The 16,446-nt window shown below is 45.6% G+C and overlaps 1 protein-coding gene across 8 annotated transcripts in view; it reads right to left on the minus strand.

The window, feature by feature from the left end:
• Positions 1–16,446, minus strand: part of Crtc (CREB-regulated transcription coactivator) — a 37,594-nt gene that overhangs the window by 7,057 nt on the left and 14,091 nt on the right. For 4 of the 8 annotated variants that reach the window (XM_076380978.1, XM_076380975.1, XM_076380977.1 and 1 more), the window contains exons 3-5: positions 4,090–4,348; positions 1,685–1,790; positions 1,070–1,220 (exon numbers count right to left, since the gene is read on the minus strand). In XM_076380978.1, the coding sequence (XP_076237093.1) occupies positions 1,070–1,220; positions 1,685–1,790; positions 4,090–4,348 (516 nt within the window). Of the gene's footprint in view, positions 1–149; positions 249–1,069; positions 1,221–1,684; positions 1,791–4,089; positions 4,349–8,102; positions 8,215–16,446 lie in introns of those variants that run through there. The other 4 variants (XM_076380976.1, XM_076380973.1, XM_076380972.1 and 1 more) reach the window with 2 other exon arrangements.

The raw sequence follows: 16,446 nt of genomic DNA on the forward strand, positions 1-16,446 counted from the left end.
TTTATCCTGTAGATTCGCGCGAAAATGGAAAGAGAATCGTTTCAATTCGAAGAGGACTCGTCGCGTCGGATACTTCGTTGGTGCAGCAACAATCTCTACCAATGCATATAAAACCCAACACAATAGTACGGGATCGCAAGGATATTTACTTGGGCGCTGGTCGGATTGTGATCCTGTGAAAAGGATAGCCTACCAGCTTGAGCCAAGCTGGTCGGCGACAGGTTTGTGGGACTGCTCGTTTGAGGACTCTGGAATTATACCAGCAGTACGACCATTTCAAAAGAGATATCCCCGGCTCGATGTGTACCTACCCTAGGCTTTTATACTACGTAACAGAACAACGCTACCTGATATCTGTACGTACGGACAGAGAGGGTAAGAGAACGGAGAGAAAGAAAAAGAACCGATAAGGATGGAGAGGGAAAAGAGTGGCAAGTCAGAGACGGAGAACGAATTTTTTCACGCGCCCAGAGGAAAGCTGATCGCGCTACATTGTCGCCCAATAGCCGATTTTCGATCACATTGGAGAACGGTTTAAGCTGCTCGATCTTGAACACTATCGCCTCTGATTTGCCACCTGTTTCTTCTCCAACTTCTAGACCAATGCTATACGATGAAATAGTTAACGACCGATGGCTATGCGAAGCTAGTGTCACCTATTGACATTAGCTGGTCTTATTGTACATGTACCCCTGATGGGATCAACTAAGGAAGATATTTTTTTTCTTATACAGATATACTTCTTTGAACTGGATACACAGAATGATTACCATCACGGCCATCGTCGATAAGATGTCAATTTGATTCTATCGCTCGGAGGAAAGTCCCGTCTGCGATGTCAAGGAAGAAACCGGTGAACAGGCGAGAATAATGCCTGTGAAGCAAATCACAGAGACAGGACTTTTCTCTCTTGGCAAATGAGGCGAAAGAGAAAGAAGAATCGCGGACGTCGAGAGGACGAAAAAGAACCGTTGAGGTACGTGCAACCTCGTAAGAATGCGTATATGTATGTGAGGTCGAGAAGAGAGGAAAGAGAGGCGACAGGAGAGGCATAATTGGCCGAACTTACGTTGCTGAACGGTGTACTGCTTGAGTGGTCCTCCTGGTCCAACGGAGTGTGAAGTGGTGAAGGGAGGTGAACGTTGCTCAGGTCTGGCAGCGATCCTGTGTTGTTACCTATAGGGATTTGCTGTCCAGGTGGTTGAGAGCTTGGGTATATGCTGCAAGATATGAACAGGTGTTTTGGTTACAGGTCAAACAGAATCTTAAAAGTCTTACAGCGTCTAGACTCGACAGATGATCGCCATCATCGCTCTGATCTATGCGCCCAGAAACATGTTTCAAACAGTCCGCGAGGTAAACGAGAAGGAAACGAAAAACGAAACGTAGGAGAAAGAGAAGAGGGAATTAGTCTCCCGGGTAGGTGAAAAATGAAACAAGTCCCCGAGGACGGGCCGCACGGTGGCCTATTCAAAATTATATAAACCTGGCACATGAGCGCATTAGTATGTGCGATATAATACGTCGCGAATACAATAAAGCCTCGTACAATAGCAGCAATGCATTAATAATGCATAGACCGAGGCGCAACAATAGGTGGCAGCGTTATCAAGAGAGGGCGTGCGGCGAGATTCGCGAAATTTGAGTCGGCTCTTTCCGTGAACCAGAAATTGGAGGGTCTTACTTGATCCCAGGCACTCTAGGCATCTCGCAGGAGGATCTCGGCCGCTCGATGAATCCGTGGTGGAGGTCCCTGTTGTCGCTGGCCGATCCGCTCATCGTGTGTTGATCTGCGGAAACGATACAGACGCGATGAAAACGTATCGAAAACGTGTTCCGAGAACAACGACTCGAGAGAGGCGCAATTTCACCGAGGCTCAATTTCATTCTCGCACACGCGTACGCTTCGGCACGCAATTTACCTCGATGACGATGAACGTTAGACGCATTTCCAAGGCAGGGCGTCTGATTTCGCGACAGCAACGTAACACCATCTAATGCTACTTGCTAACGTTACTGCGGGTATAACGTTTCATTCCTGATCCCCTCGTGTCGCCGACCGGCTGCCAGATTAAGAGGGAATCATCGAAGCCGCGTATACCACCGACCGGAATCGGAAAATCCGCAGCGGACGATGACCTCCCTCGCGATCTAACTTCCGCACCAGATTTTTCATCGTTACGAAAACTATCGAACCACGTGGGTAGCTATACTAAACTGTGTTATAATTATCACTTCTATTGGGCGTTCGACAACAGGTGTCAGAAAATGTACGATGTGATTTTATATGTCTAAATAGGACGAAAATGAACAGTAAACTATATCTGAGTAGGGACTTATTCTACTGATGGTGTGTAGCGAAACAGACGGACACAGTTCACTCGTATTTTAGGCGTCCTCTGAAGAATTAATAACTCGGAATCGGAACCTTACAATTTCTGACACCAATCATCGAGCACATCATATCTGGCCAGTAAATAACCTTTAGAACAGAAAACATGAGGCGATTAAAAGATTCCGTGTTTATTATTTGAAGCTCGAGTGACACACGGATATCGACAGTTTTCTAACAGGAAGAAACTGTCTGTTTTCTTACTACTTCTACAGACAATATTTAATTCATCACTGGGATAACTTTCCTATAAGCAATATACTATTTGTTATATAGAACATTCGAAATGTTCTATCATTTCCACAGGTCTACTACTTTTTCATTAGTTAAATTTGTTCACAACTAAAAGCCGAATACATATAATACAATACGCACAGCTAATACAGAATTTGATGTGAAAGCTAGCGTGACATAGGAATGGTTGAAACAAGTTGTGGCTTCCATATAGAAGCATAAAGGGTTAACGAACGCAAATCCATACAAGGGCAAAATGAGCGGCTCGCAACAGTCTGGGAGGTTGATCCTCGGCGAAATTTAGCGGACAGCCGGTTGGCGCCGACGAGGTAACGAGGTAACATGATAATGAGGGAATTTCCGGAGGCGAGAGCGAGCTCCATAAAATCGGTCCGAGCAGAAGTTTGAGAGAACAACCGACAATCCCTGAAATAATGCACGCCTCCGAGTGACGCCGATGGAATTATTTACGCGGCTCAGAGCAACACGAGAGCGTTTGTTGCGCGAAACATGCCAGGATTTTTCCCAGACGACGAGACGACGAGACGACGCGCGGACAAAGTTAATGGTCGTAAGATTGCGTCCCAGATTGGCTGCGAGGCGGACAATTTTATTTACAGCGCCGGTTAGTGCGCTTCTGGACCGAGGGTGAAGAGAGGACGAACAATTTTGTGGAAAAAATAAATTCTGCCTTGGGGAAACCGTGGGAATGTAGTTCAATTTGGGGAGATGTTGTTTACGCAGAGTGTTGACAAAAATGCGAGGTATTTCTTTAAGATTCTAGACTGCGTGGAATGAGCTCCATCAGATGACGCGTATTTAAATGAATTTTCCCGTCTGTTTCGACATCTATAGTCAACTCTCAGAGAGCGTTCCACACTTTTTATTAACGCCGTATGTACATAGCTGTGACACAAATAAAAGGAGAAGAGGAATCGCGGGAGTATATTCAGTGCTCACTATGAGACTGATTTGCAACCGGATAGCGAATATCAGATATCAAACGAATTGATCATCTTTCGGGTGTAGGTGACACGATGTATCCTGTATTTTATGGTACGACACAGTTCCATCGGTTGACAAGCAACTGTCTGATTGGCGCGCCTTTTTTCTCGCGGGTCGCGCCTTCGACTACAAGCGTTTCATTAAAAAATATTGTATCGTTGAAGAGAGGTGTTTCCACAGTAAACACGAAAGTCTTCGAGGGATACTGAATGATACCATAAAACGATGAACAAATCTACATAGGCGTAATTAACAACGAGGACTCACGTCCTTATTTTCATAGACGAGCTTCAGTTTACGTTGAACCGAAATAAAGCAGGCGTCGTATCTTTAACCCGAGGGCATCAATTTTCTGAAGCCATTGCAATCGCCCTTGCGTCGTAAGTTTTCGTGATTTATGCACACCTTTGAAATGCAGTGAGAGCGCAAGAAAGAAATGGAAATCTACGTCTGCTTACCTCGTCGATGGGGGATGGTGGTAGCCGACTGGCAAGCCTCGTTGGCGCTCTGATGTAGGGCTGAATCCGAATGGGTTCTCCTCCAGGTGATTGGCGGGGGTGGCGACAAATAAGGACCACCGCTGCTGTACGGTGAGGTGTCGTGTCTCTTCTCCATCGGACGAGACCGCATCGGTCCCACCCCCATGCTCCTGTCCCTATCGTTGTTGCGGTACACCATGGAATTGTGCTGCATTTCCTCCAGGTTGCTGATCGCCGTCTGCAAACAGAGACCGCAACCGATTAGTTTTTGCACGATCCAACGGTGCGAATGCAGTCATTTACGGGTTTCCAATTTCAGAACGAGACTTGTCGGAGTCTATAACGTGTTCCTTCTCATATAACCGATTGGAAATAGATTACAAATGGAATTCGTCGTTTCCCTTCTGCAATTCGGTGGAATATTGGATATCACTGAAATAGAATGTCATCCCTACGACGAAACGAAATCGAAGCAAGTCATAACTTCTCCCAGATACAGCGTCCTCGAGGATTCTACCACCGAAGCAGATTCTCCCTCTTTATATAGCGGTAGTAAGTTAGATCGAAGTGAAATAATTCATTTCTATCTTCCCCTCCAACTCCACCGTTCTGGAATTTTCTCGTCTCATGAACCTTACCCCGTAAAACGTCTCAGTCGTTTTACGACCAGAGCAATATGGCGAATGAACCGAACTTATATCAAAGAACCTAGTACAAAAACTCGATGATGAGAATCTTTAAATCGCGCAAAGGGATTAAAGCCTGAGCTAAAATTGATGTGTAAAATCGAATATTACATATCTCATTAAAAGTAAAGCCATTAACTTCGACTGATGATATAAAGTTGCAGAAGCCACAATCGATAAGTATAATTAAAGAATCCTTCGATGTTCAGCTTTATGATTGCGCATCTTCAATGTCAAGAGCAGAGAGTGGAGCAGGAAGAGAAGGAAGGAGGCAAGGCGATTCACGGTGCAATAGGATGACAACAAAGCGACCGTGAACGTGTACGGGAATCGTCACGAACGTCGCTCTTGCTGGCCCCGTTCATCGATCTATTCCCAGGATTCAACTTTGGCCCCGACGCGGGGGATTCGCTTGACCCTAATTTAGAATTTAGATCGCGCAGGTAGTCCCGGAAATACGCCGCGCCGCTGTTGCGCTGGAACTTTAGACGATTGAATAACCGCGAGTCATCGGTCGACGACGCGACGCCGCACCGCGCCGCGCCGTGGCCAACGTGAATATAACGGCAAACGTAAAATGCGTCTGACTCGAAGGCTTATTCTACTTCTGGCGTGCAGATCAGACACAGCGGTGTCCGTAGAGTAAGTCTCCATGTCAGACATTATAAATTAGTATCACTTGGACAACTCTCCTCGTCACTGCTCCAGTTAATTCTTTTAATCCTAATTTGAAAAAAAAGTGGTGAAATACTTAAAAAAATTAATTGTTCACGTTGATGCTCGTGGTTGTCAGTATTGCATCCTCGTTACGAGCGACAACAGCGCTCGGCAAATTATTAATTATAACGCTGCGAGCGGACGAGCGACGCTCGCGACGCGCAAGGTTCAAGGAAAACCACATTCTCCGTGCGATTCAGCGGCGATCCTATTTGTAAACGGTACACAGTGGTGCGTCGTTGTTATTGGACGTCCCCGAGGCTCGATTCATGATACTGACGCTGAAATACCGCTACTTTGGAGCACAATCCAGAGGAAAAGGTCAGGAGACGATCGACAGATTCAGTTTTAATATGCTCAGGAAAAGCAAGTATTATTTGCGTCAATGATTGTGTAACAAATTGATAATGCGGCCAGTTAATTAACCTTTTAACTGGTTCATTCCTCGACCAGAATCACCCCTTGTGCACTTAGAAACAATTAAATAGTAAATGAATTCGTTTCACGAACATTGTCGGCGGCACAATGACTTCCTCTCTACGCTGCGTCCGATTAATAAGGCAAATCGTGAATACCGTGGTATTACTATTACCAGTTGATGAGATTTAAACGCTAGAATAATAACAGTGGAACGGTATTGCAGTAAATACGTAATGAATGCATCCCTGCACAAAGCCATGAATCTTAATTGCCGTGTCGGTTATCAATGGTATCATCGACGATTGTTTCACAGACAGATGCGCCTGAGGATAACGATTACAAAACGGAGTTCCTCGTAACGGGGAAATGGAATATTATTACAATCGAGCTCATAATATCGGAGCATCGAGATTGCAAAAGTCACTAGACTGCCTCGAAATTTTCGCCTTTCTGCCGACCACGTGCGTCTTTAAAGACTTAGTCTCTTGACCGATAGCGACCGACGCATCAGAAATTAGCCGTGAAGCAGTGAATCGCCTCAACGTCAATTTTCTACGCGGCGCGGCGCGGCGCGGCGCGGCGACGAACATGGTCGCAGGCGCGGAAGATGAAATATTCACGGGCGCCACTGGACGGCTGTGCCGCCGGCAATAATTCACAGAATTCGAAAAACGTCGAACCTGGCCGCGACGCGCGATTTGTCGACGTCCGAGGCCCGCCGCACCTTCCAATTTTAGCATCGCGAGAATCCTGTGGCATAACGATGTATTTTTAGCCCGTGTGCACAGCCGGGATTGCTGCCGGTGCGTACGCGGCTTTAAGTGTCTCCTCGTTCGCGTAAGCCTCGCCGTAAACACACCAGGAGGAGGACACGGCGACGATTCTCGAGCGACACGTGCTCGCCCCGAGTCCATTCATCCAGCTGATACGCAGAAACACTCCTCCACCCGCTGATATTTATACCGCGACTCGGCCACGATTCCCTGGACAAATTTGATGGATAGCGTTTGCAGTCGAACCACTGCTGTCGATTAGTCGCGCTGAGAGGAAGTAAGGCGATCGATTTTTCAAATTACTATCAATGTCACGCTCCTATCGCAGCTAATCTTATCGAGTCAGGAAGTTTGCGGTAGAAACTTGGAACATCCGAACCGGTGAGTAGGAGAAAAGATAGTTCTGCCTATAACGATCCTGCCTTCTGAAAGGTATTCTTGCAAGATACAATGTCTTTCGTACCGACTCCTTTAGCTCTGCCTCGAACACTAAAAATAGGAGCTTCGGTCGGTGAACGTGAGTCACCCTGTACGAGCCATGAATCTGAAGACCACCGATGTCAAAGGTCACCGTGCCGCGACACATATTTCTCCAGGTGCATCTAGCGAGAAGCATAGGTGTGTACGTTTGCAGGGATTTTCGCGCAATGAAAGAATCGAGTTAGCGGCTCTCGACGAAGGGAAATTAATAAGCTGTCAACCAGTCTGAACTGGTACGAACCCACGGGTTAAATCGTCTCATTTGATCGTCGCAATTAGTACGATTCTCCGTCCGGTTGTTACGCGGTCGACTTGCTGCTTGAAATTGGCGAAATCCCTGCTCGCGTTCATTCCCGCAGTAGCGAGCGCGATTCATCGATACGCTCCGAATGAAGCTAATTCGTCTTACTTTGCGACGGAACGCGGCACGGTTCTACGATTCGTCCAACGAAATTGATCTCAGTTTCTGTGTAATTGCGGCAATTTCTTGGGCACGCGCTTCAATCGTATTCCTTTTCGTCGCAATTTCGCAAAATCGCTTAGTCCAAGAGCAATTGATCGCATGAACGCGGGATGCGGAACAGCGTAATCGAGAAACCAACAAGAATAAATGTGTTGTTACGTGAACATTCATTTAAGTCGAATGCCAGAAACCATCCATCATTACTGCAAATAAACAGAATGAACTTTTTTATCATTGTGAAACATAGGATGTACCGAAGGCATTCGTGGATTCTTAGCGAAGAAATGGAGACGGTTGACGGGGTAAAAAAATTTGAAATCATATTCGACGCTGCCCCACCAGTCGTTGCACAAGAGAATCGAACTCGGGTCATAACCTCCTTTCGTAAGACACCAAGTCAGTTTCAAGTCAGTTGTATTATGCGATCCCTGTGCCAACGAAAATAAAACTTACCTCCCGTGTCTATTCCTGTTGATAATTTTTCTAGGGTGTCCATCCGTTATAACCGCTCAAAAATAATAACGTCACATACTAGAGGGACCGAAGCAACCTCGTGTTCCTAATTCGTCAGATGAAGGTGATTTTTTTCAAGTAGTCGAGGCCCGCCACGAACTGGCGCTTCGTGGGATTTCCTGTGGGAGGGCTAGCGAAGAAATTCGTGGCCGTTCCTGCACGCCATGTGTCGTTCGAGCACAGTTCACACGACTATTACCCAATATCTGTTGAATTATACGGTAAACAAGGAATATTTCTCCCACGGTACAGTTCACGGACGACACCTCGAGTCTTGAATCATAGAAAGTCACGATTTGAGTAATGGAAGTTACGTATTAGCGCCGTTTCTACGCTATAGCTTCATTGTCATATTACAAATATAAATCTAGCTGACCAAAAACTGATTCCCTCTTCCAGGTATCTACGAGTCAGTTCTGTCTAAAAGTTCCAGATTATAGACATAATTTCGTAAGCACAATCTGGTAGATCAATAATAGGTAACAATAATGTCACGATCCATTGTTTCGGAAAATAACCGTTTGATGCGGCGAACTCCAATCGTCCGATGTGCTCTACCAACAACGGAATAATCCGATCCTTGCCGTTGAGAATAATCGTCTTGCAGCAAACGGAAGCGTGTATTCGATCGACTGTTGTGTCGCGGCAATGCATTTGCCGACAGGTAGGCACTACTGAAACGCCTCTTCCCGTCGAGCACGCAAATTTAACCGTAATTGTAGGCGTAACTTAATTATCGATAATACGACGATGCATTTAGGCTTCAATTAGGAAAAGGGAGACGAGCGAGTGGCGCGTTCACGTAGGAGAGCCTGCACTCCCATTATGTTACGACGCAGACAAGATTACGAGGTAAATTATCAGGGGCCGCGGTAAATGCGAGCTTGCGACGACCAAGTGAAACGTTTCGTGTTTCCATACTCGCAAAATCAAACCATACTCGTGGACCAAAGACATTCGACTAAGCAACAATTTCAGGCGACACAGCGTAGAAGACTTCGGTGGTTGTTTTAAACCTCGAGGATCCAACAAACGAGGCTTTCAGCCACAGAGAACACATGGCCCAGAGGAATTCCACGCATATTCTCACAGCTTTCGATCGATCTTTTACTGAGCAAAGAAAATTCAACTCGAATCCATGGCGATACGGGGGTCTTTTGAAAGAGCGCTTTATATTCCAGGACCTCGACACACCTGAATAGCGCAGCAAACGCTAGAAATTTGATTGCCCCGATACGCGAGGCAACATCGACTCAATCTCGCCGAGTTTTTCAAGACCCATTTTTCTATCGAACTCTATTTCCAACGAGCGCAAGATAACTGACACAAACGCTTCGAGAGGCTGTCACTTGCCAGAGGATCGCTACAATGATATTGGCATTTGCATTCGGTAATATAGAAAATGTGTGTAAGTAACTCGCGCGATGACGGTGCAAGAATAAATCCGCCGACGACTTTTTTACGGCACGCACACGTTCACCAATCTGCTCGACACATGCGCACGTAACTCGGAGAGCCGAGATCCTCTAACGCGGCGATACGGGCGCAAAACTGCTCCTCGGTGTCGTGTTACCGTCGAATCCGTTTTATTGCACTCGCTTCGAAAATTCAGTCGTTTTTGAATGCCGATGCACTCCCTCTGTGGCGTTCTCTGCAAACGATTCCTTTAACGACTCTTTGCTTTGCATTTTACAGTACACTACAGCGGAGCCGCTTCGATAGCGGCCTGAGTATGGATTTCAACGAAAATCGATTCGCACGAAAATTACGTAACACGCTTCTCGTTACAGAGTTGCACGTCGCTCCAAAACTGAATCGTGAGCCGCTCGGCGAGTCGCGCGACTATCGCCTCTTTGAGAAAAAATGGAAACGAGCAATTCTATTAATAGGCACAATAAGAAATACCTGGATAGGTATAGGTAAACATGGAATAATTCGTATTCAATCAATTCAATTGATATCGCCTAAGGCAATGGAAATTAGAAGTGGAATAATTGCAAGAGAAAATGAGATTTATATATGTCCATTATGATGATAGAGATGCAGCCGCCTTATAAACATGCCCAGAAACGATCTTTTATTGGCGATAAACCTTTAACGATCTTCGAACTCTATGTTTTAGCTATTAGCTCAAGTATACGGTAGGACTTAGATAAACTGAATTACCAAGCGAATTAAACCTGGTGGCTAATTTCATTACTTCCAGGAGCCTTTCATTAAATTATAATTCAAGTCTTAGTTCTATTGTACTGTTATTGCTCACGATTGTATCACGCCGACTAGAAGTAGCCTTGAATAAAAAAGACTAAGAATAATTGACTCCCAGTTAATCGAGGTTCTCCTGTACAATACGTCGACGCAGTCTAGTTGCAGACTATTTACATCGTTAGTACAGCATATATTGAGTTTCTGGAATAGTAGGACAGAAGGAGACAAGAAGAGGCGAGCAGCCGAGCAGCGGACACGTGGTGTCCGCCGAGTTTTAGCGCACACCGTCTGCGGACATTTAAATACAATCACGCGTTGAGGTGCGTGAGCTTCCGTTTCGTTCGGCAAAGGCTTTTCCGTTTCCGTTCTGGCCAAAGATCGTCCCGATTAAATCTGTCGGCGGGCAATTCCACGAACTCCGACGTGAATTTCTACAATTGGTCAACGCGTGTTCCTCGAGGGCAAGCGATGTGGCTCGTGTGGGAACACAGGCCAGGTCAGGTTTGCTTGCTCAGTAATTAAAAGTTCTTCCTCGCTGGAAGGAATCGCAAGGCCCCGAGAATGCCTCGAGCTACCGCCACGAAAAATATTCTGCACGCGTAGAAAACGGTACACGCGTGCACATACACGCCTAGACAGTCGGACTCAAATTGCTGAGACGTGTAGAGATTCTAAAAACACTAATCCCACGTCCCTCCTACATCTTCATCCTAATTACCCACCGAGCGTAGTATGTTAATTACAGTTGCTGATTCATAGTATACGTACATCGCAACTTTAATTTTAAACAAACTGATTAGAGATCTACTGATTACTGATTAATTAACTGATCAAATATTAGATGTTTGCTAATTCCTTCATCCTTTCTATTCCTTAATCTGTTCCAATAGAGCGCCTGTACTGACTTCCCTTAGTTCCTAATTCCTCCAAGTTTCCTAGTTTCCAACTTTCATTCAACTATGTTAACAAGCAGTGTTACACCTTAGATCTCTACAATTCTGATTTCCTTAGAAAATCGAACATTTCATTTCCTTGTATTTCAAATTTCTGCGATTTTCATACTTTCGGAAATAATGAAGAATTTTCCCTTAAAGGATATACAACTACCGTAAATATTTGAGAGAAAAGTGGTCAGTGAATTCCACAAAAAGTCGAGTTCATGATTAAAGAGAGCAAACGATTCGCGGAAACGACCTACAGGAAGCGTCGATGCCGGTTAAATGTATTTTTGCAGCGGCGAATGCAACGACCCAGGAAAACAGACGTTCTTAATTAACGTGGAACTAATTGAAGGTGGTCTGTGGCGCGCAAATTCGTCGATGCGTCTCGTTGCTCGTCCGCGAACCTGACATTGAGAAAACTCTCAATGAAATGGTCGGTGACGCGATCTCGCGTGTCCTGCACCGGAAATATTCCGAGGAACCGAGCACCGTTCACCTTCGTGCTCTTTAAATATTTATCGACACCTTGCTTAAGGTCGAAAGTCTGCCCCGATGCGCTCGCAACCACGACCCCACGGTGTGGAGTTAACTTTCTAATAAATTGGTTCAATTAACGCAACTTAAATTGCATAGCGTTCTTTCCACGGACAGCTATTATTTTTGGAACAATTTGAAAGCACTCGGTGTATCGTGGGTTAACTCAACCAACATTTTTCTTCGTTTGCAACTTTGATAAGAGCGCTGCACCTCCAATTTTCCTCGCAATTCTTCCAGCCGCTCGTGTATTTAACTGTAATTTACTCGGCACTGGCTACACCGTTGATATCAATTTTTCTTTTGACCGCGCGTGCGCCCACTCAAATATTGTGATCTTTTTCCAGGTAACGCAACATTCGCTCTACTGATCATTTCCTGTTACTTTTTTATTGCAATGACCGTAAATAGGAGAAGAAGCATGTGGGAAGCTCATATTCCTGACTTATCGTTTATTTCTCGACTACGTTTGCTTTTATAACAAGCATAAATATGAAGGTAATTGAAACTGAACATGTTCAGAATCAATTCAGTACCAGTATCGGTGGCGTACCTATTAAGCGATTCTCAGTTATACCCAGACCGCAAAAAGTAACGTATCTCCCCGTTGTATAAGTTCCCTTAATTGACCAACGGCAAACTTAATGGGCAGACGAAAAAGATTAAAGAAGCACCTTGAACAGGTTGTTATTTTTCGTTGCAAGAAATCAGTGTAACCGGACGCAGTCGAGAAAGTCAAGGACAGCCGACTGGCATGTGGAGTGGCAACTTGTCCCCAACACGAAAAGTTGTCAGCATGTGGATCCTGAAGGCGTACAATAGCCTGAGGGAAGTTCTCTCGTTGCACCATCTGCGAGACGACGCGTAGATGAGAAGAAAAAGTTATGCTCGAAGGTCGTGTGCCATCCGAGCGCTTCATGCTTCGAAGAAGGGCACACAACGCGCGAGAAGACTTAAAGCTAAATGACTTGCGATACGAAGATCTCAACCTTTTCTTGGTTTAGTGGAATAAGTATAGAAACCGACGAAGCAATACCAACTCTGCAAGCGGCTCCTCATCATTTCCTAAGATGAAGATACACAGGGTTTTCTCATGGGAGGCGATGTGTCCCACTGACGGTCCAGACACCGAAAGAGGGCCATAGAGATGGCCGATGTTCAGAAGACAGCCATAAGCCGAAAAAGGTAGAGAAACCCTGGGTTCCAGCGAGCCTACTACATGCAATACTTTCACACATCATTGAAACGGAATAAATGTCTCCAGCTTGAACTCCAACTTTCGTCGATATCGATCACATTTATCTGACACGTAGTCTCAAGACACCGAAGCTAGAATTTCCAGAATCGATGGCACGGGCACGGTTTGTTCTACCAAACTCGGCGCGTCGAGTGGTCGAGGTAGAGGCGAGCGTTGTAATGATATTAGATATTCAACGGACCCGTGTCCTTCGACTTTTACACGGACGATATGTTCAAGGACACCGGGGGCCGATCGAACGCCGATGACACTTTCCACTTTGTAATTTTATCCTCTTCTGACCCCTTATGCGCATCGACCGCTCGGCGAGTTGGCAACGGGCGCAGTGGAATGAGAAATTATAAGGACGGAGGCAGGGCAACGGCGCGCGACTCTCTCGTGGGAAAAACAACGACCTTCGACATTATTGGTCGGAGATGTTACTCAACGTTGACAGGAAAAGCCCGCGTCCCGTCGTTCTCGACGCGTGGAAACGACGTCCTTGCTCGCGACGAGCCGGCAAACGGACGATCGTGAACTTGAAAACCACTGTGTCACCGACTTCCGCGTTCTCCAACTCGCCGCGGATCATTACGATTGCCACCGCAGGTTTCACGAACTCGCGCACTGACTATATTTCATGATATCAATAATGAACCACGCACACGGCTGGCTCATTGGATTCTGGCTAGAGAACTGCGAATGAAAAGCAACGAAAGAAATATATTTTGTCGAAAATTAACTCTGTCTCAAATGGCCTGTAATTCTCAGTCGCTACAATCTATCTTATTTAGTAAATCACTTTATATTTAGTTACAATTGTGTAGGACTCGTATCCAGACAATATTGTACTCTATACGAAAAGGATGACTCTGCATGTGTTTCAAGTTTGGAACAGAATGAGAACATAGCGATGAGTGATTTGTTTTGGAAGATACTGCTAAACGGTACTTATCGATTAAATCTTTCAGTGACTCGAGTTAAGCGAAGCTCGGTCATTCGACTGGATCGCTTCCAGAATACATAGACTAGGGTTTCAGAACCAAATTCTCCGCGTATAGAAACTTTTGCAAGGGTTCAACCATATTCCACTTGCAAATGATTAAAAATCTGAGGATCTAGTTAATCTTTCCTTAAAAATACACATTTTTAAGGTATTCCACGTTCGCCACGTCGAGCGATTACATCCCCCGTTTAGGGTGCTCCGGTTTCCCGAACGAGAACCATCGCTCGGGGCGGCACGACTCGAGGCTGAAAGAACGCGGGGGCGAAGCCACGTCGATTCTATCCTCGAAGCTTGTGGGTGAAACGAAGACACGCGGGCGAGTATGAATGGCGAGGAACGCGGAAGACGTTGGAGAGGTCGGGAACCGATCAGCAGCGGGCGAGAGGCTCCCCTGCCACTCCTTCAACCCTCCACCTTTTCCCGTTACTCCTTCTCTCTCCATTTCTCTCTCCATTTCTCTCTCCATTTCTCTCGCGTCTACCCTCCTAGTCCTTTCAGAAAGATTTTGCTCCACCCACGCAGCGGCGTCGGGACACCCGTCGCCGTCTACCGTCTCCCGACGTCGCTGACCTACTTCGATGAGGATACTCCTCGCTATTCAAGGCTACTCTACGCGAGAACACGCAGGACTCGCCGCCTGGTGTCGCTTGACATCCCTCTTCTCTTCTTCGATCTCCTAGAAATCGCTTTTAAGGAAACGTCTTGAAGAATGAAGACCTTACGATTCGTAGATGAGGGTAATAGAATCACAATAGCTGGCGTGGTAAAAAACCTAATCGATTCTTTGAGCTAACGACACAATAATATTTTTATACTATGATGAGTTTTCAAGATTCGCTGTTCTTTCAGTAGACTTTCTTCAATTTTCTTGGGATCTTTTCACAAAGACCTCGAGGAAAGATTAATTAAAAGACTGCTTTCACTCCTATCCTCCACTCAGGAACCTTAAAGCTTTGTTTTCGTACAATAGAATACGTTCACAATGATCCCTCAGTATTAAACAATTATACTAAACAACTTAATTTTATTCACTCCCGAGGGATTCCTTTGGACCATTAACCCAAGGACTAAAACAAGAGATTGTATAATTCGCTGACGATTTTCAATGAATCAATTTATATTGAGTAGCCTCTAAGAGACATGTTTCGTGAAAGCTGGAGACTAAAGACAAATTGTTTTCAAAGATTCACCCTTCGTCGAAACACGCCCTAACAGCAACCCGAGCACCATTAATGATCTATTCATGGAAACCGGAAGGTCCCATCGGATGCCTACGCGCTTTGTTTTCTCTCCCTTTATCGAGCATAATATCGTTTATGCCGCGATTGGCACGAATTTTTCTCAAGAGAATACTTCTTGCCATAAACATACGCACGGAAGAGAGGCGAATAAAAACTCCCGGGAACGTTTATAGGAAAAGAGATTGCTATATTATTAGTAGTTATTGCTTGCTTGGGCCGGATACGGTCCAGCAAAACGTTGACCTAATCCGAAACGGCGGACTATTGTCTCTTTACCAAATGTGGTCTAAAAAAGTGAGAGAATATGCTTCAAGCATCTTCTAACAAATCTGTGTCTCAATCCTCTACCAATGATTCTTGAAGGTAGGTACATACATAGTGGATTTTTAATTTTGATATCGAAGGTCCCAAGTTATTCTCTGAAAAGACCAGAGGCTGCAATCGCAAGAGGTATCTTTGAGAATGTCGAGTCGTCGAGGAAGTCATACCTGGTCGTTAAGGCCAGGGAACGCCGGATATTACGGAATAACCATTCCTAGTATCGAGGAATAAATCAAACGCAAATACCGGCTGAATTTTCATCGTTTCGGAGTCCCTTTGAGCCGTGAAAGTGGCCGAGGCCCACGGGGAATAAAGAGCGAAGGAAGGTAGGGCGAAAGTTGGATCGGACACGATGGCACCGTTATGAATTATGTATTAGAAAAATCCAATTATATCGGTATATACGGGTAGAATCGACGCAGAGGCGTGATAGGAGTTTCTACGATAATCCCGGGAGAATCAGAGGCGACGGAAACAAGTTTTGCAACCGTTTCAGCCGCGGCAGGGTAGCTGCGCCCCTCGGCCAAGCTGCGATTTTCTACGAAAGCTTGATCGAATCGCGGCTCAATCTCCGCGTTCAATAACGTACGAGCAGTCACGAGCGGAACATGATTCTGCCTCGACTGGTTCGGTCCGCCAGACGATATGTTAATCAGGAAATTGTAATTTTTTATTAACGCGTGGTCGAGAACGAAGAGATTACACGTTCTTGTCTCGGTGGAGTCGATGAGAGGTCACGCACGGCGTCGAAATATCCTCACGCACTCTAAGTACGTACCACGCCGCGACTGAAACC

Source organism: Calliopsis andreniformis, chromosome 6, assembly GCF_051401765.1.
Source record: "Calliopsis andreniformis isolate RMS-2024a chromosome 6, iyCalAndr_principal, whole genome shotgun sequence".
Lineage (NCBI taxonomy): Eukaryota > Metazoa > Arthropoda > Insecta > Hymenoptera > Andrenidae > Calliopsis > Calliopsis andreniformis.